The sequence below is a fragment of the Zonotrichia albicollis genome, chromosome Z (genome assembly GCF_047830755.1).
Source record: "Zonotrichia albicollis isolate bZonAlb1 chromosome Z, bZonAlb1.hap1, whole genome shotgun sequence".
NCBI classification, from domain to species: Eukaryota; Metazoa; Chordata; class Aves; order Passeriformes; family Passerellidae; genus Zonotrichia; species Zonotrichia albicollis.
In genome coordinates, this window is record NC_133860.1 from 19,239,691 (window position 1) to 19,266,103 (window position 26,413).

The 26,413-nt window shown below is 37.9% G+C and overlaps 1 protein-coding gene across 4 annotated transcripts in view; it reads left to right on the forward strand.

Moving 5' to 3' along the window:
* Positions 1-26,413, forward strand: part of OSMR (oncostatin M receptor) — a 116,243-nt gene that overhangs the window by 85,990 nt on the left and 3,840 nt on the right. For 2 of the 4 annotated variants that reach the window (XM_014268294.3, XM_014268301.3), the window contains 18 exons: positions 1,603-1,717; positions 4,406-4,506; positions 4,917-5,013; positions 9,374-9,531; positions 11,026-11,185; positions 12,721-12,993; positions 13,580-13,706; positions 14,968-15,125; positions 17,102-17,238; positions 18,533-18,686; positions 19,216-19,292; positions 19,703-19,925; positions 20,465-20,647; positions 21,789-21,890; positions 22,331-22,510; positions 24,138-24,302; positions 25,487-25,565; positions 25,839-25,911. In XM_014268294.3, coding sequence (XP_014123769.2) covers positions 4,941-5,013; positions 9,374-9,531; positions 11,026-11,185; positions 12,721-12,993; positions 13,580-13,706; positions 14,968-15,125; positions 17,102-17,238; positions 18,533-18,686; positions 19,216-19,292; positions 19,703-19,925; positions 20,465-20,647; positions 21,789-21,890; positions 22,331-22,510; positions 24,138-24,302; positions 25,487-25,565; positions 25,839-25,911 — 2,322 coding nt within the window. In that variant the 5' untranslated portion in view covers positions 1,603-1,717; positions 4,406-4,506; positions 4,917-4,940. The remainder of the gene's footprint in view (positions 1-1,602; positions 1,718-4,405; positions 4,507-4,916; positions 5,014-9,373; positions 9,532-11,025; positions 11,186-12,720; positions 12,994-13,579; positions 13,707-14,967; positions 15,126-17,101; positions 17,239-18,532; positions 18,687-19,215; positions 19,293-19,702; positions 19,926-20,464; positions 20,648-21,788; positions 21,891-22,330; positions 22,511-24,137; positions 24,303-25,486; positions 25,566-25,838; positions 25,912-26,413) is intronic. The other 2 variants (XM_074532690.1, XM_074532692.1) reach the window with 2 other exon arrangements.

Below are 26,413 nucleotides of genomic sequence, written 5' to 3' on the forward strand. Positions count from 1 at the left end.
ATTGCTCCCACTTTCTTTTAAGCAGCTAAAATCCATTGCTTAATCTCAAGGCCCTTTAAGTAAACTAGAAAACATAAATTCTACTGTGGTTCCTGAAGTTTTTGGAGTTTGACTATTTTTTGCATAACGTTGTTGCCTCTCCTTTTATCTAAATTTTGCATGTGTGGACCAAACTCCAGCACAATATAGATCCTAGCAGAGTTACAAGTAGATAGTGCTTGATAATTAACTTCTCTACAATTCTCTACAATTCTCTACAATTGCTGACATTTCTGATGGGGCAGTAGTTTTACCAAGTTCATAAATTGCTTTGTAGTTTTAGATCCCATTTCCTCTCTTTCTCAACTGCTTTTTTGGTTGGATTCTTGTCTTTGTGGGACCATGCAATGCATGTTTTTCTATTTTGGCAGAGATTTTCAGAAAAGCAACAGCATGCATCACAGAGCTTTCTGTTTATCTAAACACTGGAGCTAAAACTACCCCTCAGTGGTCAAATCATTACATGTGTATCAGACCTTAATTATAGAAATTACTTTCTTTCTTATGTAGCCTTTTAAATTTGTTGCTCAGCCATTAAATTACAAAGGCTCATTAGGAGCTTTCAGTGTCTAATACACAGATGTATTTTGTGTACTAAGTGTAATTGAAACCACCTTTAAAATTACTTGGGAGAAAAAAGCAAGTACAAGGACTAAAGGAAAGATTCATCCACTTTAGAATGTGGTATCTCAGATACTCATTTTCTTATTAGCATTCAGGATTGTTGACAATCATATTTTCAATTTTCTACATAAACTGTGATTTTTGTTTCAGTTTTCATTCCATCTATTTACCTTAATGTTTGGGATTAGTTAGCCTAACTGTGCTCTGCTTACTTTCTAGGGGTGTCTCTTTGTGGGCTGTAGATAGAGTTTATCAGATTTTGGCCCTAAAATGTCACTTATGTTAGCAATGTTGTGTTGTGGGGTAGAAACTTGGACTGTGATTCTGATCCTCAGTTACTTTATGAAGTAGAGGGTATAACAACATAGCATGAACAGTGTTATGTATTATTACTTGATTTGCCTTGCTGGCAGTCTTCTTCCATGTCTGCTTCATAAAAACTTGTTCAGTCCATGGTTCAGTTCATGAGCTGGAATCCATATCTAATATTTAGGTACTCTCCATTAAATAGATTAAGTGTTTTGCAACTGAAAACATTCTTTTTTTCTCAGCCTGTGTACATTCTCAGATTCATTTAAGGATTTGGCTTGTGCCTGGCAGCTGTTTTAAATAAGCAAAGCAAAGGGCACTGAGAAAACAAAGTTGTATTTAGTATGATTTTAAATATGTGCCTTGCAAGATTGTTACAAAACAGATTAACTCTGCAGTCAGCTTTGACTACATGCTCATAGCAGGGGCTTCTTTTCCTGACACACACAGGTTCCAGGTGCTGCAGCATGTGCATTGTATAGCTCCAACTCCTAGTCAATTGAATTTTGGTGCTTCAGTGACTTTGAAGTGGTGTTTGATGAAATATCAGTCTTTGTGGGTTTACTAGTAAATAATGAGAATTTCTTTTTAATTTCATGCATGGCATCACAAAAACTTTGGCTTGGACAGGACTTTGGAGATCGTGTAATCAGCCTTTAGATCTGAAGGAGAAACCATCTACCTGGAGATATTTATTTAAAATATTCACAGACCATCTACTTAAGGAAATTTAATTTTCTCAAAGGTAATTTACTGCTGTGCTGCCTCCACTTCTTGAGTGACTCCTCTTTAATTGTGTTTAATCTGAACAATTCCTGTTGCCGCTGAATATTATTTCAATTGTTGTCAGTTCTCCAAAATAATTGTGTTCTATTTAAGTATCTATCAGTGCTGATTAATTTCAGGATAGGCAGGGGAGTCCCAAATCCCTCTGTGTCAGTTTTGTCACATCCCAGGTTACATTTTTCCAACAGGACAATTATAATTAGCCTATGAAGTTATGATTAAAAAAAAAAAAAAAAAACAAAAAAAAAAACCCCAACTAGTGTTTTAGCCTGCAGCCTGACAAAACCGAGTAAGTCTGCTTTATTTCTCCCAGAAATTTTGAGTTTTTATTAGAATGGAAAGAATGTACACTAAAGATGAAAGATTTGTTACTCAGCTAGCTTCTGTAGTCCTGGCAGATCATTTGATGCCAAACTGACTTCAACTTGCTACTCATCATCTTGCCTTTTCTGGCTACCTGTCTTCATTCCCTTTGTTGTTCTGTTTGCACTTTTGGCAAGGATGTTGTTAATCTATTACCATCATTTTGCTGTTGTTACTTTTTTTTATTAAATTGGTAATGTATTTTGTAGAACTGTAGCCAAGACAGACTTATAAATGATGATTTCATAAAAGTACTTAATTATTGATAATATAGTATAAGTGCTTGACATTTGTTGGTGGTAATTATTATATGCGATTAATTTGTAAATCACAGGCAGATATTTCTGAATAAAGAGGATTTAATTAAAAATACTGCTCTTATATTAAGGACCCCATTTCTTTCTTGTCAGCTAGTGTTTCATTTATTTAAAATTACTTAATATTCTCTTTTGTTAGAGAATTCTAGGACTTTTCTCATGAAAACTGATTTGTTACCTACAATTGCACATATTACACAATTTATTTATTATGCACTATTAAACTAGATTACTAATATACCGAATAGTGACAACCATTGACAACCATTGTCACTATCCAAATAGTGACAATATGATTGTATTTTGGTAATCACTTATTATATTACAGTATAGCAGCAGAAGGCTTTTACGTCTAGGCTGTGCCACTAGTGAACTGGTGGTGTAAATGAATTGGTGTAAATGATTAGCTGTTAGTTAAACTAGGCTCAGTTTCATCACAATAACTGAGAATTGTTCTTAAGAGCATTAAAAAGTTTGGATATATTTTCCAAATAGGAAGTAACTTAAACAAGTATTCTAATATGTAAATATTCCACAGTGCCTTCCCACTGTTTTTAATGTTGGATTTAAATGATTCTTAACCAATGGTGCAAAGTTTGTGTGTCCAACCCCAAAGATATTTACAAAATTAGGAGTCTTGCAGGGCCAGATTTTCATCATGCGGATATAATTAAGCCAGGAGATATGCTGCAGAGAGTTGCGTCCTTTGACTTTGAAAACAGATTTAGTTTCACATTTTTCCTGGGGAGAGAGAGGGGAAAGAGGTTTGTAAGATTTGGCTTTGTAACTTAATATCATTTCATACAACTTGAAAAACAGCAATCTGTTGAAGGAGTTCCCAGAAGTTTTAACATGATCTGCCTTGGAAAAGGTTTTTGTGTCATTTACTTACCACTCTTTTCTCTATATTGTCTTGTTTATTCCAGGCGATACAGAACCAATTATTCTCACTTTTAGGTGCTAAAAAACCTTGGAAAATCTAAAAAAAAAAGAATTCCCTAAATCAGTTTTTGGAATAATCTAATAGTTGCATGTGAATTTAGCCTTACTTCTCAAAAATATTTAGATTCTTCATACATGGTGATCTTAGTGTTACATAAATACTTCTGAGGATATTTGTTTAGTGGCAGGAAAGACTGCAGAAACTTATGCATTAGGCAAGACAACACTCAGCTGGTAAATATGGGGGCCTGCAGGTGAAGCATTTGACCTCACAAGGAGAAGTTTGGGCCCACTGCAGCAAGGGTGCTTGTTGTGTGCATTGAGCCCTGGGTTGCAATGCTGCATGCAGGACTGTTCTACAGTGTTCATGTGACCATTAGAAACACATTTTAAAAAAAATTTTGAAGTCTTTCTTTTTATCCTTTGGAGGAATTCAGAGCTTCGCAAAACCATGTAAATTTATTAAACTTATTAGACCTAAGAGTCTGCAGCTCTGAGGCATTAAATCAGAAGTTTTCTGCTAGAAATAAATTCCATAGTGAATTCCTTGCCTTTCTGAAATCTGTAAATGTTCTGTTCTTAGCTTTAGTGGGGACAGGTCATTTTTGTTATCTCCTGCTAAGCAGTTGCAGTGTCTGTTATGGAAGTAGTGATAGAAGACTATCAGCATTCTGCACAGCTTCAGAAATGTAAAATGTACAAGCTTTACGTTAAAGATAGCTGTATCCATTGTCCTGTTTCTGTTATTTGTACTCCTTGGACACTGTGCCAGAGAGCTTTAACCATTCTGCAGCCTGATGTTTAGCTTTCCCTTCAGCATGGAGGAGTTTGCAAGTGACTCATGTCTTCTGAAATCTAACATACAATCAGTCCTTCAGAACTGGGCTGTGCAAGTCCAAGAGTTTCATCCTGGCACAGCATGAGTGTCAAAGCTGTAAATGGAATGCAAAATAGAGCTGTGTGTTTCATGAGATGACAATCCATCTGGGAATGGAACTTGCTAAGACTTGATATGTGTGTTTCAGCTCCAGCCTAACTAAAGCCCTCTATATATAGTGTCCTGGGTGCTGACAGAGGAGTCTGCTGGATTCATCAGTCAGGCTGTTGGTGGGGCAGAAATCACAAGGTATTTTGCACCTTTAATACTCTTTTCCCCTTGTTAGGATGAATATCTTCTTGTGCAGGAAGAAAGCCAAAATACATCAGGACAAAATTCTACTTCAATATTTATTTGAAACAAGTGGATAAAAAACTTTAAAGATATTGTGTGATTTATTTGTTTAGACTCAATTGAACTTTTTGAGTATAATGCTACTTTTCTGTAACTAGGTCTGAAAAACAAGAGGTTTACTTTTTTCATTCCTTATCTTTCTTTGTGCATTCTTCCTGAATTTCTCTTAAGCTTCCTGGAGTCTGTGTGATTGGGTTTTTATTTATTCATTCTTAAATATAGTAATATTATCTGGACTATTGTTTGGCATGTTGCATTTCTCCTGAAAGAAACAAATAAATAAAAACGTTTTCTTTGCTGTTAAGTCTTATGCAGGAAAAGGTAGACAGATGATGAATCACTTCATGATTCTGGCAGTACTGATCCCCCTGAGGACGTGCCACACTTCATACTCACAGCAAGGTAAATTTCTGAATGTTTGATTTTATTTGAAAGCAATCTGCAGCAACTGAAGCTTTCAACCTGCTGATTTGTAAATCTCTGATCAAGCAACATGTCACACATTTAATCAAATTATTCTCTTTGGTAGGATAATGGAGCAACTTTCATTATTACCTTTTGTAACCCTGTTATACAAAATTACCTGTTGAATCAACAACTTGCAATGATGTGAAGCCAAAGTGTATTTATTTATTTTCTCCTCCTCTTTCTCCTATGATCTGTGATCTTCAAATAATTTATTTCCTCTTTGACAACTCCTATGGTTTTTTTATTTCTTTCCTTTTTTTGTCTCATATCTGAAAACTTTAGCATTTCTGTTGGCTCTTTTCTGATTGGGCCACAAGATTCCAGGACCAGATTTTTATTTTTTTTATTTTTTTTTTAATTTTTTAAATTTTTATTTTTATTTTTAGTTTTTTATCCAATACAAATACAAAAAGAAAATATGCATATTTGAAGGGGGAAAACTTGAATATAATGATAACTTTTCAAAAGGCTGTATATTTTAAGGTAAAAAATACTTATTGTGTACTTGCTGCTAGCAATAGCATTTGGGTATGTCTCCATAAGAAAAAGGAAAATTCTTAATTTTCACCTTTTCACCTTTCTGTGACCACTACTAAGAAGGCAGACTTTACCAGGCTCTGGACTGCTTTATGGAAATTTTATTGCCTTTTTTTTAAGTTGGTGAAGAAGGAAGAGAGATGTTTGGAGTTTTAAAAATATATGTATTATCATACTGAAGGGGTAATATATCTCTTTCTGACATTTTGTCTCTTCAGCCTTGAAATTCACCACTCACTCAAGTCTCAGTTTTGAGACGTATTACTAGGGCTCCTAGAATGGCAAAACTTTGTAATGCAGGCAAGTTCAAACAGCTCCTTCATTACAGTAACTTGGTCACTTGTTTTCACATGTAATTTTTCAGGAGTAAAATTAGTGTCGTTAATCATAACTATTCACATAGTCTTGAGTTTGCTTGCAAGTTAAAACAAGTCTTAAGATGCCTTGATCATCTAATTTTGCTAGGAGATAATATTGTAACTGTAAATACTGCAAAATACTTCCACATGTTAAAACTACACTACAAAGTTCTTTAATACCTACATTGTAAGTTTGTGATCATCAACATTTTGGATATATCCTTAACTATATTGTTTCTTCTATTTTTTAGTACTGTGTATAAGCTTCAACTGATGATTTAGATTGTCTTATGCCAGATTTTGAAGAAAAAAAATAGGGTGGGATATGAAGTGTTTTGTTGTCCGCCTGAAGAGAGTTAGTGAAGGGACACTTGTACAGATGGAGAAAAACCGGAAACTAATAAGACCTTAGCAGTTCTTTTATCAAGCTCAGCAAGTGTGGCAGGTGGAAGTATTCTTTATGGCAAGAAAAGGGATGATATTTTCATTTGGACAAAAAGAAACAGATGCAGAGAAGAGATGCAGGCTCATCATCAATGCAATAGGCATAATAGTGACGATTGCAATTAGATTTTGCTAGGGAAAAAAAAGCAGAAAGAGGATAGGGAAATTCAGAAGATATGCAGAATTTTCTTTTAATGGTGTATCCTGAAGAAAAAAGGGGTTTCTGCCAGCTGGCTGGCTTTTCTTTCAAGTATATTTATTTTCTTTCCCTGGGCTCTTACTTTGTGCCATTGAATTTAATTGAGAGACTAGCAGGGTCCTTTCCTTTCCTTTCCCCAGTTCCTTTCTTTCTCTGTTGCCTGAGCAGTGCAGACAGAAAAAACAATAGACCACAACAAGGCCCAGAGTTCTAGATCAGTATGTGAAATGAGATCACCCAAGAAGTTTGGTACACGGTGCTTCAGGTAAATGGATGGTGAATGTACCAGTAAGGTTGATCAAAATACTGGAGACAGATAACATTGCAGTCAGTTCTTAAGCATAAGTTGGATTTTAACAGTGTTTATCTTGTTTTGAGGATATAAGTCTGAAAAATGTGGGAAAATGAAGTGTGTTTTGTCCTCTCTTCCTAAAATAAAGTGATACTCCAGTTCCACAGTTAAGTTTATGAATCACTGTGTTGTTTTGGTTGTTCTGGCTCCTTGCCTAGTCACCTGTTGGCAGTGAAGCTAATAAAAATATTTCTTTTTTCTGGTAAAACCTAAAATTGATGCTTTGTCATCATTCAGTGAAATTTACCTCCAAGCTTTCCACCTTGTTTATTCAATTTCAGACAGTAATTGTCATAGGTACTGGGTTTCCTTATGGCTGTATGAAACTGATGCCCATCATTTTTCAAAGGCAGCTATGAAGCAGCAGATACACATTTTATGGACCGTGTCGTTACCATAGCCAAAAAGGAAATTTTGTTTCTGTCCTTGAAATATTTTGCACTTACCTTGCAGAGACACTAAGGGTGTCAATTCTGCTTTCACATAAATTTATGTCTTAATCATTTCCTGGTAATTATGTATTAACAGTGAGACTTTACAGAAGGCGTATTGCATATATTTCTTTCTCCAAAACACTTGAAGAGACTACTGTTCTAGTTCTACAACCATGTTTTTGAACAGTTAAACTTGATTTCTTCTCCAAGCTTATCTGAAGATGCTTTCTCTAGATGGAGAGCATATGGTTTTCATTTTGCTCTGACTTTTAGTCCCCTTGAAAATGGAGTAGGTTAAAAATATCCCAGTAGAGTTTTTGGATGATTTGCTAAAAGAGAATCCTTTCTTCCAGCAGTTTTAATAACTTTATACTTTCTTTCCTCCATTTATTCTTTAAATATATTCTTATTCTTTAAATATGGGCTTATATAAACAACAAAGTTGTGTCAGTGTCTGTCTTCTCATAATAAAGAAGTACACATATAAAGTTTTATTTGCTTCCTTTGATTGACCAGAGATTGTAAAAACTGCTTCTTTTCTTGAGCCTTCCATTCCCTTTTCCTAATGTAAAAATCCCTGTGTCAGAAAACTGCTGCACAGAGGTTAGAGTAATGCAGATACTCGAGGATAAATTGCGGAATGATTTGGATACATGCTGGCTACCAGAAGCATCTGTCAAAATGTAGATTCTCAGTGTAAATGTCCTGAATGCTTGTGTTTCTGCTAGTGATACATGGTGAAAGTTTCAGGTAGTTCCGTGGACGAAGTGTCTCTGGGAGACAGGAATGGAGGTGGAGGTTTTGTGAAAGGGGGCTGCTGAGGGCACTCAGTCCTTTGTGTCCCTGATGATTCTGGCTGTAGTGTGGCAGGAATGCACAGAATGAGTTCTGTTTTATTAAAAGGTGTAGCTATTTCTGTGTCTCTTTTCTGTGTCTTGGTTAGGATAAACATTCTGACCTTGTCCTTTTATAACAAGCAGAAGCACCTTGGAAAGCATCTGTGGCAAAAGAAAAAAATTAGTTATTCAGTCGTTTCAGCTCCCTGGCTTCATTAACAGCCAGATCAAATTTAGGGGGTTTATGTTTGTGTAGTTTTCAGGAAGTAGAGAAATGACAAATCAGTGAGTGCTATATTTAAGCTCTTCCAACAGTTAGGGTTTTTAGGGAGGGGTCACAAAGGAATAATCTGAAAAGAGGAACCACTTACAGGGTTATTGGTAGTTTTCCACACAACAATCTTGCGGGGCCTTTTATTTCCCAACACCAAAAGGGACTTCAGTCTGACTTCTAAACTTTGCTTTATCATGTCATGGTCTGGAATTAAATCCAGACTGAGAGAAGTGTGTACAAATTCCATTAGAACTAAGTGTATAATTCCAGTAGAAGAATCCACGGCCATAACCTAAGCTCTGTGTAGAGCAATTAGGAATGCACTTAATACTAGGCTATGATCTAAGCTAGCTACCGGAGGGAAACCCTTATCCTATTCTGTTAAAATAACAAGTTTTGCGTGAACTCCTTTAGTCTGCATTAAGTCAGAGATCAAAACAGCCCAGCATTTCTGCCCTAATGTTATGAAGGCTTGCTGAGGTTTGGGATTTTTTGAGATTTAGTCCTTCTTAATACGTTATGTTGTTCCTCGTCCTAAGATTATGAAGGGATGGGTCTGTATTCCCATAAAACAGCTAGTAAATTGACAGCATAAAGAAATTAAACAGCATACCAAATACCATGGTGGAGAGCTATTGAATAGATTCAGGAAACTCATTTTAGCCTGCTGCATTTTAGCCTTAAGAAGAAGAAATATATTTTCTTTTGTCATCATCAGCATAGGTCCTGATCACTTTTATTTTTTTCTTTCAGAACCATCTGCTGTGGAACGTAACTTGCCTCTAACCACTCTTTTTTTCAGATCTGCTTTGTAACTTAGCTAGACAGTAATATTTTTGTGCCCTTTTTCTGCTCCTAGAATCTGATGTGTTTCCAGTAACGTACCTTAATGTTTCCAAGGATTTGGATCTTCAGCGGTTGCTGGTGGAATGGGATGTTGTCAAGTCAGCGCATGATGCTGAGCTGGCAATATCTTTTGAGATACAAGTTCGTCGAACCAATGAAGTTGTGTGGACAGTAAGTGTACTTAGAAAAGGAGTGTATTGTCATTTACAATGATGTAAGATGTAGTCACGTCTCTTTGTAAAGTCCCTCTCCTGATGGTTTTCCTTAGCATCTAAACCAGCAACATTTTTGAAGAGGAGATCACCCAAATAATAGGCTTAGGCCTGTTCTGGATGTTTTTCTGCTTGTGACTTCTGTATGGGAACAGTCTCCAAAGAAAATTTAGAACTTAGTTAAACTGCACTAGCCTTTTTAGAGTTGCTATTTGTCAGAAAGTACATAAAATGGACAAAGGCTTATTTTTCTGAAATCAGGGATAAATAAAATAGGCATTGTTATAAATCACAGTTTACTTCAGTCACCCTAGCTGGTGGCGTTTTGTCTCTGAATTTGAAGAACCACATCTCCACTACTAAATTAGCTCTATGCAATTCTGAAGATTTTTACCACTTTGATATGCTGGATAGGATTTTTAGCCCGATGAGTAGATCTAACCCTGAAGTCAATAACTGGGGCCATAATAGCTACAAACTTAAGTTTTGGGTTTTTTGAAGTGTCCTTCACCAAATTCTTATTGACTTGTTGGAAGGAAGTAAAAGTGTTTCAAATCCAAGAATGTAGTCTGTTGTGTTATTCATAATAAACATGACAAGTTACTTTGGATGTCACTACCATATAGGAATATATTTGCTTCTGTGTTTTTCTGAAGTATGTGTACCAATAAAGAAGCTCTGTGAGTCTGTTCATACCAAAGTGTGGACAGCCTATATAACTTCTAGAGCAGTGTTGACATTCCTCAGGGCTGTAACTGAGAAATTAAATTTTGAACTGATGGCAGAGTTTTTCTCAGAGCAGTGGTAATGTGAAAGTGCAGGTGTTGCCAATGGAAAGCAATAATGGAGAGAAGTTCTCTGCTGCTCAGTGTGAGTCAGGGCTTTGGCACAAGTCATACTAGTAGCACAGCTCTATATGCTGAGAATGCTGAGAATCTACCATTCTGCTAAAACATGTAGAATCATAGAATGTCATAGGTTGGAAAAACTCTATGAGGTCATTGAGTCCAGCTGTTAACCCAGCCCTACCAAGTCCACATTAAACCACATCTCTAAATGCTGAATCTGCACATCTTTTAAATCACTCTAGGGATGGTGTTTCCACCAAAGGGATATGTAATCCAGAGCATTAGGATGCATTTGTAGGCAGCATCTTATGTAATAGTGGACACAAATAACCTACAGAGAGTCTCTGAGAGCAAATCCATGTCATGAGATGCAAGGTCTCACTCCCAAATATGTCAGCACATCAGTCACTCCACTATTGCTAGCACAGGTCTGTAAGCAGTTGATTAGTTGCCTAGTTACTTAGTGTGAGATCACATGTAGCTAGTAGAGTTTCAGACATTCTTTTTCAATAGCTTTTTTCTCCTTTCCCACTGCTTTTGGTTGTATTTCCAAATCTTCACGTGTTATATTTTCAATACTTTCCCTTACTGCTTTTTGTTTGTAGGAGTTTCAGAATGTCACACTCGATAAATTGGGAAAGCCTCTTCATTGGACATGGGATTCAAACATACCTTTGGAGTGTATGTCACATGCTGTGAGGATCAGAAGCAAGGCAGAAACATCAAAAATCTGGAGTCAGTGGAGTTTGTGGGAGACTCTCCCAGGTATGCAAAACAAGACTTTGTAATATTGGGTTTTTTTTCAAGTATAAAGCTAGTTTTAATTCACCAGTGAATGTAACCATGGAGGACAGTTCAGGAGAGACGGCATCACATCAAGAATCCATTTTCTCTGAGCACTAACCAGTTCCTTATATTTTGCCAGCAATAATAGAAGTGCTTCAGGCATTGCTATAATTTGCAGACTATCTTCCTAAGCTAGTAGACCAAAAGTTTTAGAGCTTTTCTTTTACTCACACATTAAAACAATGTAGTAGATGAAGTGACATGGGGTTTTGGACAGGCACATCCCTGGCCTAGACTCAGGGAAAGGAGGAGTAGCACAGAGCTAGGGGCTGCATGATCTGATGAATGTGTGGCTTTTGTCTGGGCTTCATAGCTTGAACTGGTATTACAGAAGCAGAGAGAAATAAGCAAGTCAGCTCCTTATTTCACTTGGAAGGAATGTCTTGTGAATTATATGAGAATAAACAGGGAGTAAACCAATAATATAATTAATGACATCACAAAATTTATCCTTTTTTTTTGGATTACCATGTCTTACTAGAGCCGTTTTGTTTCCAGAGAATCTTCTTTATACAACATATGAAACTACTTTAGAAAACATGAGTGTAGTAATTTTATAATGAAACACTCAGCAGTGTTTAGAGCAGCAAGGGTTTTTAAATATTGGAGACATCACGTCTCCAACAGAAGAGGCATCGCAGGTGTTCATACTTGGATTGTGGCACTCGTTTCCCTGCTGTTACATAATGGGCAGTAAAATGCAAGACTTTTTTGTCCCACAACGTCCTCAGTCTTGAAGATTTTATTTTTTTCAGTTGCAAGTGGATGTGGCTCAAAAATACTATTTCCTGGTCACAAACTAATGCCACATTACAGACCTGATTTAGAGCTCTCTGAGAGATAGTAACTCTAGATGTCCTCAGGTTTTTGGATCAGATTCTTGAGAGTAGATTTTACTGTGCAATATGTGTAAAAAGCTGTGAGTCACTTAAATTCCATTAACTTTCCCATCCAGCAAGCAGTCCAACATAGAAAGCTATCGGAATCTCATTCCAAGTTGATTATCCCCTTGATGTGATTCAGTCAATGTTGGCTCCTCTTAGCTGTGCTCTGCAGGAGCATCGAACCATCACATGATGTTTTTGTAACCCCCTGTTACAAGTCTTCAAGAGCAAGTGGTTTGAATGTAAGCAACAGCCTGTGCATAGGAGCAGGAGGTGGTGTTCCTTTGTAAAGAGAATTCTTGACAGAACGCTTTTGTTTTTCTCTTAAGTAAAAAGAAGTAAAACAGATTTAGTCTCTTAGGTAATTTGTTGGACTACATTACATGTTTATAAGTTTAAGAGAAAGGTATTATTACATGTGAAATTCATCTCTGTATTCAGAAGAATACTAAATAAAAGTCTGAATGGATAATATAACACTAGCAATTTCTTGTGTAAATGCTTAGTTATGTGCTCTGGCTGAAGGCTGCTGCCTTGAGCAGATTTCAATATTTTTTTTTTAATTTGCAGGCCTGGACACTTCAAACAGAAGTGGGCCACAAATCTTTCCAAAAGAAAAAGTTTTAGCAGAAGGCTCCAATATCACTCTTTGCTGCATTGGAGGGAAAGGTCAAACCATTAAGGAATTCTCTGTATTCCCAACTGTTGATGTTGTCAAGCGCACAAAGAGTCAAGTCAGACTTCTCACTGTGGGAAATCTGTCACATGACAAAGGATCTAACATTCATGTCTACTGCTCTGATGAGGATAAGGGGTCACATGAAGCAGCTTTCTTTGTGGGTAGTAAGTAATTACATTGTTACAGTTTTATTTTCCTTTTGTTATTAACTCAAGAATGGCTGTAGAAAAAATGGATGAGGAAAAAATCTTGCTGCAAGTTGTCATGCTCTTGTCATGTCTGGCTGAACTCCATCTGACTAGTGATCTGTAAACTTATATAGAGGAGGCAGGAAAGAGTAGCATTAAATTAATTAACCTTATGACAGGTGGTTGATTCATAAATACACCCATCCATTTAGGATTTCAGCTTCATTGTCTGTGTGTGTGTGGTAAAAACAGCACAGCCTCCCTTTTGAAGGCAAATAGCAATTTTTAAAGATAGAAAAGAATACAGATTGAATACATGAATGATTGAGTATTAAAAAAAGATTAGGTAGTGTAAAAGTGTTGATTGCTATTGACTCTTGGTGTTATCCAGACCATCTCTGCAGCAGGCTATTGAATAAGTGTAATTTCAGTAATAACATCTATAGTAAACCAGACTTCGTATTAACCATTATTTCTAGCTTGTTAATGTATTAAAAAGGTTGATGAGTTTTGCCTTGACTGCCATGATGTTGTTGTTTTTTTGGTTATTTCATCTGACAAGAACCACCTGATACACCTAAGAATTTTTCCTGCCAAACCCAAGACATGAAAAGAGTAACATGTACTTGGAGAAAAGAAGAGACCTATCTCTATGGAAGGAATTCACCACAATACACCTTGTCTGAAACGTAAGTCTCATTGTTATATTAATTCTGATCTGTGCTGTACCAGTTACCTTTCCTTCTTTCCCTTAGAATCTGTGGATTTGTCCATGTAATTAGCTGCTTGCCTTTTTCCACCTCACTGATCACTTATTTACCAAAGCTTGAGCAGTGCAGAACTGCTCTGATTCACACTAACTGTAACAAAGTTGGCAGTCCTTTAGATCAAGTTCTGCCTGATAAAGCTTATTCTAACCATTCTTTTAGTTAATATGTTTGGATATTGTTCAATAGGTATGAAGACACCCTGAATTCAGGATGTAGATAACTTGAAAGTATAACATAATTATTGGGTGGCACATACAACAATCAGATAACTAGGATCTCATCAGCGGGTAGGCTGAGTGTTAGTGTGCTCATGATCCATTGACACCAATTCTGACTCAAACTTAGCACTCTGCCTGTTTGTTTTCCTTTCTCCCTAGTTGTTTTCCTTTAGGATTTTAGAGCTTTACTTGTTGATGTTATCCTTCTTGAGTCCCTGAGCCACTGACAATCCAATCTCAAATGTCCTTGTGTCTATAATTTCTGTAGTTTCAGCTGGCTTGTTTACTTAAAAAAAAAGTCTGCAGACTTTCTCAAAGCTCTTTCTTAGCAGCCTGAGTCAAGGCTACACAGCTGTGGCATATCAGACACGGCCCTTACATGAGGAGAGAGGCTTTACAGCAAGGCCTGCAGAGAAAGAGTAACTCATAAAACAGAACAAGTCATAACCACAACAAACTTTCATCAAAAGATCTCAGCAGAAAACAGGACAGCTTTGCACATACCTTCCTGTTCTCTGCATCACTTACTTCCATTAAGATACTGTGATGCTGTAGGCAGCATTCTGATTTAAAAATGGAAGGTCAGAAGATGCACTTCAATATGCAGTTGAAATTACAACTTCATTTAAAAGCTTGGTGGTAAACATGTAAATTATTTAAGTCTTCGCAAAGAAGTCTCTGATTTAGACTATCCATAAGGAAATTTCTAAAAGCAATGTTGCTGTATCTTAAAAAGACAAACCTGAATTTCAAAGGAAACTTTCTTTTAAGAGTATTTGTATTCATCATACATCAAGCTAAGATAAAGAAGTGGGTGCCTTCTTATATAAGACCACTCAGCTTTATTTTTTATGATGCTGTATTCTAATTGGATATCAGAAAATTCCAAGATCTGTGTTGATTGTATGTTATGGACAGCATCTTTCTTTGCTCTGCCTCCAGCCTCTCACTTTCTTTCATAGGTCATCCCAGAAAATGGCTCTGTGCGAAGCAAGTTGTCCTGAGCAGTGCTCATGCTCTTGGGATATAGGCCAGCAGCAGATCTGGAATGTCACAGTGACTGTGGAAAACCCACTGGGAAAGAAATCTGCCACTGATGTTTTTGATGTAAAACACAGAGGTAAGGGGTTTTTTTCTGTGCCTTTGTTTAGGGCTTTTTGTTGCTCCTTCTGAGCTTGATACTTCTGTGCCTCGGTTTAAAGTCTAGAAGTCCTTGATTTTTATCTTCACAGTTTAATTACTTATCTGTCTCTGTGCTACAGTTACCTGCTCTCTCTTCAGTTTCATCTTTGGGAAGTTGTGTAGATGGTAGAAAGCAGCTTTACTCCAAAGGTCAGATTTGGTTATTGGAATGACCCCTTAATGTTTTGAAATCTGCTGCTTTTCTGAAGCTGGTTAATGAAAGAGAAAGAAAATGATGCAAGGATATAAAATGGGGAGTTTAAGCAAAATATATGTGTAGTTTACTTGGGAATTGATATGATACAAGATGTGATACATGTGTAAGAGCTATTTCTGGGAAAAAAGTGAGGGTGCTAATCTGCTCATGGTGCTAATCTGGGACAGTAACCTCCACTGTGCTACTGTAAGGGAGGAAGAGAGGTTCATTGGTGACAAAAACCATGTTATTCTCTGAGAAGTATCTAATGGCCGTGGCTCCTTGTTGTTGTGTCCTTTATCTCAGTGTGCTCTGGGTCCCATAAGTTCCTTCCTACTCTTGCCTCAAAACAACTGGGTGTTTCTTCAGTCTCCAGCAGTATTTCCAGTTCTCCTTGAATCCTCTTTAGTGTTCCCCAGGTCCTGGGGCTGCCTTGCCTGTTTGAAGAAGCAGGAGGCATCATGTGCTTCGTGCAGCTCAGAAGCTGACAGGACAGTGGCCTAGAGGGCTGTTGGTGTAACTGCTGCACCCTGGCACTGCTTCCTTCCTCAGAGGCATTGCTGACAGTTTTGCAAGCCATGCTTTGTTATGTGAAGGAACTTATGTTAAATGTCTGTGTTAGATTTGTCCCAAAGAGGCACGACAATTCTAAAATTTGATTATCTGATTGTTTGGAAGTGGAAGAAACAGGTCAAGAAAGTAGAGGAGTAAACTGACAGATTTTACAGAGACAACACAATGTCATAAACTCAGTTTTCATGGGAAGTCAGGCTAGAATAGTTTACATTCAATGTGCTAAGTACACTAAAATTTATTAAAATATTATTTTTCTGGTCCTAGTGATAGTTGCAAGTTAAAGAAATTGTGTATAATGTGTATGATGAGTTTTAAACAGTGATTCCTGTAAAATCCTTCATGTTTTTTCTGATCCTGAAAATATTTACATTAGAATTTTCCTTCCTTAAAGGATGACAGTGAAATGTAAATCCACATAATTTTGCATGTGGTAGTTTGGACCTTCTATATCAAATGCAAACTCTTTTGATTATGAAAGTCCTCAAATTTTATTTCATGGACTAGTGTAATTCAATCATGTAATTTGTGAAGTTTTAGGATAAATGGCCAAGGCTGTAAGCATACCCCTCACCTGCATTGCCATGACCTCACAATGCATTGCTTCCTCACTATTATACTGATAATATGGGAGAGTTTGAGATTTACTTCACTTGCTGAATAATCTTACACAGCAGTAAAGGATCTCAGGAATCTTTTGGAAGAAGTAGCGCTGGCACTGTTTACCAGAGTGTAACTACTGACAGGAGTCTGTGTTGGGGTTGTGAATAAAATTTCTGTTGAAGAGGCCCAATTCTGGGGTGTAGGAATGTGTCAAATGTTACCATGTTACATCAGGAGCTTCTGCCAGGCCCTGTGGTAGAGGACTTATATGGTTTGCAATAAATGTCTCACTTCTTTTTGTCCATGATGTTTTAAAACATTTTTAAGTCAGTACAAGGGGATTTTTAAACCTTGTGTAACATTTACTTACATTTACATTCTGAAATGAAGTTTTACAATTTATGTGTGTTTCTTCTAAATTAGAAGAAAAAAAATATGTATTTTTTTTTTTTTTTGCTTTTACTACTCAGCTAAAATATCTTAATATACTATTGCATGTATTTTATGTTTTTCAAGAACTAACTCAGATTTTCCATTGGCAGTGTATCCCACTGCACCTTTCCAGGTTTGGGAAGATTGCACAGATACAGAAATGACATTACACTGGAATTACAAAAACACTGAAATTGAACTGTTTTGTCAGACTGAAGTGGTCCAACCTGATGGCAAAGTAGAACTGGTATGAAACCTGAATTTCCTAAACAACAACATAGTCAGAGTCTTTTTAATGTGCTTAAAAAATAATTCCCCAGCAATACAAATACACTGTAAGTCTTGTGAGTGTGTTGATGTGTCTATTTTCTGGATTTGTTTGCTTCCCAAGTTCTACACTGATTATGCAGTCCATGTGGGCAGCCACTGCTGGCTCTGATTCACGCTCCAAGCACTGCCTGTACCCTGTCAGAAGTACATGTGTGACTGGTCTGACTGTGTGGGTCAGTGCTCTCAATCTCAGAATGGGTTCTGAGATTTCTTGAAGTTAGTGAAAACACTGAAGGGCCTAATAATTGTAAAGTTGTATTATGTAATTATGCACTTTATATATAGATAATGTAATTGATATACATTAGTTACTGGTAGTCTTGATTTGTTTTTGTTGCTCATGTTATTTCACACTCACCAGAGCAGTGTTGAAGGTTTCTATTGTATCAGTCCAAGCTTTTTCTGTGTGCTGTTGACTGTAGTTAATTGTAGAGAATCTGGTTTCTAGTGATGGAATCCCAGAGCAGTTTTTCTTCCCTTCCTCTTCAATCTTCTTGAAGATTATTTGACTAGATTCCTTATCTTTTTCCACAAATGGTGAGTTTGATGGACTTTTTGCCTGTTTACTGTCATGTCTCTGTAGCTGTTTTCTTAGAAGGCAGTTTGCCTCTAGCACATTAGAATGGCACAGTGCAGATCACAGTCAAAAAGCCACAGATCACAGTCAAGCTGTGTTCTCTCCTGATTGTAGCTGTCAGATTAAGTGACTGCTGCAGTTGGCCATTGCAGGAGACAGTTTTGAGGAGAGGCTTAAAAGTATGCTGGCCTTTTGACTCTTACCAGAACTCACTCTGTCTCTTATTGAGAGAGTGAGGTAAAGGCTGGGACAAAGATATGGAAGGAGAGGGTGGCTGCCAATTGCTCTGCATAGATCTGGAACAGCATCCTACTTTTATATGAGGTAGTAACCCAAGACACTGTGAGGCCACAATTTCAGTAAATTCTTTCCTGGATGTAAAAAGTACTCATGTGGAGGGTTCTGAGTGACTCAGACAGTTATACAGAGGTGGCTTCCAACCCTCTTTTTGAATCTCCCACTGTTTTGATCTTGTGCATTATTTGCCTTTTTTTGATTGTTGTTCCATGATTGTCTTTCCCAAGTGGCCCTTAACTGGCTCTTGCAGGGTCTAGAGGAGGAGCTGTTTTCCCAGAGAAGGGCATCTTGCTGAGGATGCTGCTATCTGTGCCTGTTGTGTCTTTGTGTCTTGCAGCACAACAGCTCCGTGGCAGACTCTCGACGCATCACGGTGCGCGGGCTGCGGCCGTACACAGAGTACACGGCCAGGGTGCGCTGCGGGGCGGCCAGGCACTTCTGGAGGTGGAGTGAGTGGAGCCAACCCCTGACCTGCAGAACAAAGGAAGGAAGTATGTCCAACCTGTTGAGAAACAGAGTTTGAGGGATGTTCCTTGCTTGCACCTCTCTTTGCTGTTTTTTTGTTACTCTTCCGCTGTTAGCTAAAGCAGAGGCCTATCGCATGCATAAAAGAAACACACTAAGCAAACTCCAAGAAGATGACTTCTTAAGTAATTTTCAGCCTACCTGCTAGTCTCAGATATTCCCTGCAGTGCAGGCAGTGGGAAATCCAGTTGAGTGGGAAGATGGACAGACTGAGTTACAGTGCTCTGTGAGGCCTGGAGGAATGGTGCAGAGGTGGGAACAAGAGTCTGGTGACTGCAAACAAAGATTTTCTAGGGAAATCAAGCAGACTTTAATTCAGAAAAAGGAATAAAGGGAAAATGATGTTAAAGGATAGTGTGTGGGGAAGACCCAGGAGTGATGGGAAAAAGAAGGTGTTGTGAGTGGAATTTCTTGAAATGGGAGGAAGCAGTTAAACTGCCTATGCTTTCTACAGGACAGTATTCTCATTTTATTGTTTTGCTATATTGATTGCAGCTCCATCAGGGAAACTGGACATATGGAGAGAAATTACACCAGTTTTTGGGGGACGAAATGTGACCTTGTTCTGGAAGGTGAGACATCCCTAGAAAAATAAAAACAAAGCGCTTCATAAAGGGGTTGGAAATTTCTCTCATGATTTGTGTGCAGCTGATAGCAATTCAGTATGAAAATGTCTTTTACAAATCTACAACAGATTGTATATAAAATATCTCAGAACACATGTAGCTATGATGGTGTGCTGTCCTGGAATTTCAGACACACAATTTTGGTTTTCCAAGTATTAGAACAAGTCAGATCCCATAACCAAGGCTTCTCCATTTCCATTTTGACCAGTATGTATGAATGCATAGAAACAAATGTTTATATTCTTACAGAAATAACACATCCTTTTAGTTACTTAAAATTCTGAATGATCCTCTCATGTTTTTTCAGCAAAACTTACTAAGTTATTGTTCTCTTCCTCCATAACTTTTTTTCTCAGCAAACACCAAGTTTTCAAGCAAATGGAAAAATTATTTCATATGAAGTGACCTGGGAAAAAATAGAAGATGGCTCCCAGCCTGAAAGCATCTCTTTTTCTTCAGTCTACAATAGCACAAGGATTTTCCTTGATAACCATTCCTACAGAATCAGTGTCATGGCAAAGAACAATGTTAATTTTTCACTTCCTTCAATACTGATCATCTCTAGAGCTACAGATAACAGTAGGAGTATTTTCAGTTATAATTGTATTACTAGAGTTTTGTTTCTACCTGTTTTGAGTGAAGACATAATTTATCATCTTGGGCAACCAATTTACCTTACCTCTTAACTCACACTACTGCTGTCTGAAAATTACAACTGTATGTTTTCCTACAGGGTGGCAGCTTAAATGCAGAGAATGTCTCCACAGAGCAAAATACATTTAGCCTAAAACTAGGGCTCAGACCTGTAGTGGGTGCCTTGATGGTGCTGCCAGTGCCAGTGTGATTAACCTCTTGTGGCTCTCTGACTCTAAGTTTGTGCAGCTCCTGTTTTTTTGTGAATAGGTAGTAACAATTAGCCTAATGGTTAGGCTAATTAGATCGTTTCTGAGCTGTGAGCTTTCAGCATGTGAAGGACCCCTTATGTCATTTAGCAAAGGAATGCAACTGTTTTATTGTTGTTTTCAGCTGTTTAGTGTAGGAACTCTATTGATCTTCATTTGTGAGTCTGAAGTGTCATTCAGGACAATAATAAGAGCTTCTGTTTTGTTCGTTCATAGGCACTGAAGAGCTTAAGGAAGGACAGGTTAATGGTACAGATGATGGCATTTTTCTGTCCTGGGAGCCCAGAAGTATATATGACAGTTACATTGTTGATTGGTGTAACTTTCCCAGGTTGCAGCCTTGTGATTTGCAGTGGAAGAGGTTTGGATCCAACATTTCCAGTGCTGTGATCAGCTCAGGTAAAAGCCAAATAAAGATTCTTTCTGACTGTGCAGCAGTCCTTCAAGTTGTGGGCAAACAAATAATTTTTTAATATTTTGAATATTGAATTCCATGCTGTGTAAGTATAATTCTTCAAAGGCATGTGACATCATGTTTTTTCTACCAAAATAATTAGACACCACAAATTTACCAGCACCATTAAGCCTTGGAAGGCAGCATACTATATTAGAAAAGTCAACACGGTTGACAAAACCTCTTCTGATCGCTTCTTGAAAGAGGATGGTGAGGTTAATGAAGCATTGAAAATAATTTAGCAATAGAGATGCAGAAGGGAGCTCTGTCCTAGCTGTGACATGGATCAGGAGTTTAGACTCAGGCAGTTTAAACACACAATGTAGTGAGAGGTTTGGTGCTGTCAGTGTGCTACAAATGATGTGTCTCAGCACGAGTCCTTGATTAGAGGATCAGTTGCATGTTTTTTATCCTGGCTGTGGCCAGTAGACCTAAATCCTTTCTGTCTGTGTGAAAGTTTTGCTGATATGCTTCCACAGCTGCAAGAATTTAGCTTTCCTGGTGTCTCTCAAGCTGAGACCTCGCTTTGGAATGAAACCCATTTGAGCAAAATTTGATTGAACACACACATAAATTTGCAATAAAGGAACTGCACCTCAATTCACACAAATGTACAGAAACCTGCACATGATGAAGGGGACTGTGGTAACACAAGGGAAGAATATTGTCAAATTCTTCAGTGGTTTGTACTTGCTTAATGTGAATGGGAGTGGATGTCAGTGAGGAGAACAAGGAATCCTGATAATGTTCCAAAACACAACCTTTGCCTGTGCCAGAAATGTAAATTAAATTTTCTTTATGGTGCATTTGGAGTTAATTGTTCAGTCACCTTGAATACTGCATAGGGAAAAAAATATATATATATAAACCTCTCTCCCAATTCTCTCTTGCCGACAGAATAAATGTGTTTAATTCATGTGATGCACACCAAGAATTGGTTTGCCCTATGTCTCCTTCAGTTGCTTTAATAGCACCATAGCACTCAGAGAAGGTGTCTAATAGGTTATTCAGCTTGGTAGGAAGCAATTAAAGAAAAGTAACATTGAAAGACAAACCACAGACTATTTTTGTTCAACTGTTTTCTAGCTGCTTTTGTGCCGGGGGTGAGATATAAATTCCACGTCTATGGATCTGTTGCTAATAGAGCCTCCTTACTGGAAAAGAAGATTGGTTATCTTAAGGAGCTGCGTAAGTTGGCAACATATTTGGGGCTTGTGCATTTGCTAAATTGATTTGTCACAAATAGAATAATTGCCTCCACCTACAGCTAGATAAAATTGGAGGTTTTGTGTTCTTTCTGTATCTTTAGTGAGGCATTTAAAGGCTTTATATCAACATAGAGGTCCTACATGGAGGATACTTGGCTAGTGCAGTGACCAGGTAGAGCCCATGTATATTAGGAGAGCTGAACAAAGCTGTGATTATCTGTTATTGCTTCATGTATTACATGGATGCATGAAAGCTCTGTGAAGCTGACATTTTTGCAGAGAACTTTGGCTTTGTTCAGCTTTTAAATACAAGAAAGATGTAAACATAAAAATCACATGGGAGTGTGGATTTTTCAAATGATAACAGAAAATAGTCTTGAAGAATAATTGCAAGTTTAACTCGAATTTCCTTTCTTCTAGCTCCTCATCTTGACCCTATTGTGAGAAAAGTTGATCTGACTTACAATTCAGTAACACTGTCTTGGGATTCTTATCTCACAAATGAGTCAGAGCCTGGTTTTGTAAGAGGCTACCATGTTTATGTGTCACCGATACAAGGGAACTGCAATTTGAAAGGATCAAAAAAGCACATTCTTTCAGGTAACTGAGCCCTCAGCTACAGAAGGTTCTGCCATTGATGCAGGTGGCAGAACCTTCTGTTGGTATTGCAGCATCTTAGAAAGTTCACATTAGGCAGTCTGGCTGGCGCATTCAGCTGTCTCTAGATTTCAACACTTGTTGCTTTTGGTTCCTCTCTGTGCTTGAGGTGCTGGTAGGCAGAAGTGATTCCTGGCTTTAGAGTGATTTACAACCCACATCCTGTTGTCCATGATTCCTTTTTAGCTCCAGAAAAGACTTTGGTACTATAGGAGGAGATCTGCCTCTTGTGATGTGAGTTCTTGATGAATGTTGAAAAACATCTGTTTGTGCTCTAATTGGATAGAAGTCATGGGCATGTTGGTCTTATTAGGATTTGGGGTATTTTAGAAACACAGGGGATACAATTTATTTCCTTCAAAATTGGAGCACTGTATAAATTCCCCATGTAAATTCTTTTTTAGTGGAAGTATTTGTATGTGTACTCTACAGTGGAGTTCCTTCAGCAGAACTGAGCTGTGAAATGGCACAAAGCCACAAATTTGTCTCAGACCTTTCCATTATAATTTTCAGATGCTTCCGACACATTAAAAGAATTTTTAATCTTTTTCTATGCCACTTCTTCTGCTTGGATCATGTCCTGCGTTCTGCTGATTAGACTAGTGCCAGGATGAAAAGTAGTTTGAGCTGAGGGAGGCTTATGTAGCAGTTCTTGTCAGAACTGAACTAACCATATAAGTACCATAATTCTGTAAGTAATCCCAGTTGCACTTTAAAAAGTTTAAATCAAAGATTTTCTGCTTCACTGGTTCTGCTAGCAGACAAGGGGTGTGACTGAAAACAGCAGAAATAAGCTAACGCTTTTCTCCCTGGGGTTTGGGAGTTGCACAGTAGAGAGGCAAAAGAGCTCTTTTTTCAGGCAGAGGTTTCTTGCTTTTGATTGTCTTCAAAGAAATTGACATAAACTTAAGGGCTAAAGAATTCTGGTAAGAAAAAAAGAAATGGCAAAACTCAAATAATTCTGGTACAATGCTCAAGGAAAAAGAAATTAAAATAAACAAGGTTCAGTCTTTGACAACAAGTTGTTAAGTGTCTGCCACAGGAGGGCAATGCTGTGGCCAGTCCAGTTAGAAGGGATGTGAGTCCAGCCCAGTGGCAGTGAGTCAGGATGCATCATCCTTCCCGGAGGAAAGCCTGCAAATTACGAAGAAGGCGGATTGCAAATGTTTTGTTATTTCAGTTAACTGGTTTTGTAATATTTTGTGGACAACTTATTGCAGCCTTTGAGTACCTAACAGGGGGCTTATAAAATAGTCAGAGAGGGACTTCTTACCAGGGCCTGTACTGATGGGACAAGTGGTAATAGTTTTAAACCAAAAGAGTGTAGGTTTAGATTAGCTATCAGGAGAGGATTTACTGTGAGGGTAGTGAGGCTCTGGAACAGGTTGCCCAGAGAAGCTGTGGATGTCTGGAAGTGTTCAAGGCCAGGCGAGATGCGGCTGAGTAACCTGGTCTAGTGGAAGGTGTCCCTGTCCACGGAAGAGGAGATGGAACTAGGTGATCCTTAGAGTCCCTTCTAACGCAGAACATTCTGTGATCCAGTGATTCTATGTGATCTGTTTTCTTTTAGATGAATCAGAACTCTGTAAATACACAATTGAAAACCCAGAAGAAAAGAGATACACCGTGAAACACCTGATGCCAAACACAAAATACAAAATAGTGGTTAAAGCATTTACAGGTGGAGGAGAGACTCCCATTGTTAACTTTAGATACATAGATACACCATATAACTGTGAGTACTGGCTGTGAATAATATCCCCTAGCAGAAGGATGGGATGATTTAAAATGTTGTTATAATCTTCCTTCTTAAGGTAAAGCATTTAATTCAATGCAACATTCGCTTAAGAAAGAATCCAACTGAGAAATGATACGAGCATATCAACATGGCATTTTGATACTTCTAGGTAGAAAGGATTTTTTCTAAATTTTAAAATGAGCCTAATTTACATCTTTATTTAAGTCTTATATCCTTCTGGGAAATAGCTAAATATATGCACATTTGCATACCTAGTGAGTCCTGTTTGTTAGAACTCATTGAAGAATTGTGTTTAGATTTAACTGTTTTTCTAATATAGGGAAAAACCTATACACTTGTGTGCAAACAGGTAATTCCTGTATGGACTCTTGAACTTCTAATGTTGATTCTTACTCTCATCAGTCTTTAAAACTGTTGCCAAGGTCACTCCTTCATAAGTCAGTACAGAAGGGTTGTTGGCATGGGCACAGTAGTTTGCTAACTGGGCAGATTTGATCACCAAAGCAGAAGAGGAAATCACTTGCCCAAAACTTTTTCCCTTGAAAACACCAGTCAGCATGGTTGTGAAACTTAGGATCCAGACTAGAGATGCCTGGTTTTGAAAAACTTGTTAGGTTTGGAGATGAAGGGCAGCCTCAGCTGTTCGTGAACAGCATAGCCTGAGGCTGTCTTCCAGCTAGGAGGAAATACTGAGATCCCTGTATCAGCATAAATCCTAGGAAACTTGAACCCTTGTGTAGTGCTTTTCTTGCTATAGACAGTCCAAAATGGAAGTAAAGATGTTGTTCATGTCTCACAGTAAAAATCTGTCTTCTTTGCAGGTCTGGGAGAAAACCTGAAACAATACTTAAGTGAGGTTATCATTGCCTTGCTTTTGAAAATTAGTTTTACAGCTAAGGTGCCAATATGAGGGCAAATAAAAAGAAATCTAGTTATAATTCCATTCTGGTAAAGGGAGTCAAGGTCTAAAGGCTTACAGAGTTATTCCAGAAACTCCAGCCAAGCTACCTTGAAACCATGGAGCACACAGTTTTACTGCTGAGTTAGTGGTAGGCACCCCATGCAGACTTGATGTTATTTTTGCCCCAGAAACTCAAACTAAATTGAATTTAACATGTGAGAAGTTAAAACCTAAATTTTAAAGTATTTTTCTTCCACAGCAAACATGCTGTACTTTATATTCCTGCTAGTGATAGTTCCAACCCTAGTAGCAGCTATTTGCCACTGGAAGATGAAGTGGTAAGTTGTAATGCATGTTTCTATATAGAATATTACTAATGTAATTTACAAACCACTGCTGCAGCTTGTTGCTTCCAGCCCATTGCAAGGCCTCGTTCATTTCTTCCTTTGGCTGTCTGATTCTGTGGATGTTTAAAGTACTTGGCTTGTGGTTTTTCTGAGACACTGGTCATCTGCTGCTGTGCCTCTACACATCTGTGGGTGGCTTCTGCTGGTTGAGCGTGTGCTTTTATAGGAGAACAAAAATTCATTGCTTTGGTCTGTCATTTCCAGGCTGAAGGAGTGGTGCTGTCCTGTAATACCTAGTCCTAACAAGAGCAAAGTGCTGTCATTCAAAGAGTTTAAGGTAAGATCACTGAAAGTCTGGAGTTTTTAATTTGTACATTCTTTGCTTAGGAGATTTAAAAAAAATTTTTCATGTGTTGACTGCATTTAAAAATTAACTTCTTGTCAGTTTTTGTGTTGACTACATTTATACACAAATTAACAGAGTATAATATTACCGTTTAGTGGAAAACTCTCCTTTTGACATCTATGTGACTCTGCAGTGACCAGCTTATATTTCAGTCTGTTGCTGCAAAAAGAAAATAAAGAATAAATGAAATCTTTTGATCAGCAGGAGATTCCTGCAGTGTTACTGTTCCAACCCCTGCACTGTCTGAACTCAGAGCAGCCCAGAGGATCCTGGGCTTCCCTGCAGGCGGAGCTGTGTCTGCCCCGGTGCCCTCGGCAGGACCCCGCAGGGCTGAGCAGTGGCCCTGGGAGGATGGGGGGGGTTCTGCCAGGCCTGGCTGGGAGAACAGGATTGGCAAAAGGCCTTCAGCTTCTTCTGTAGCCCTTTTGAACTG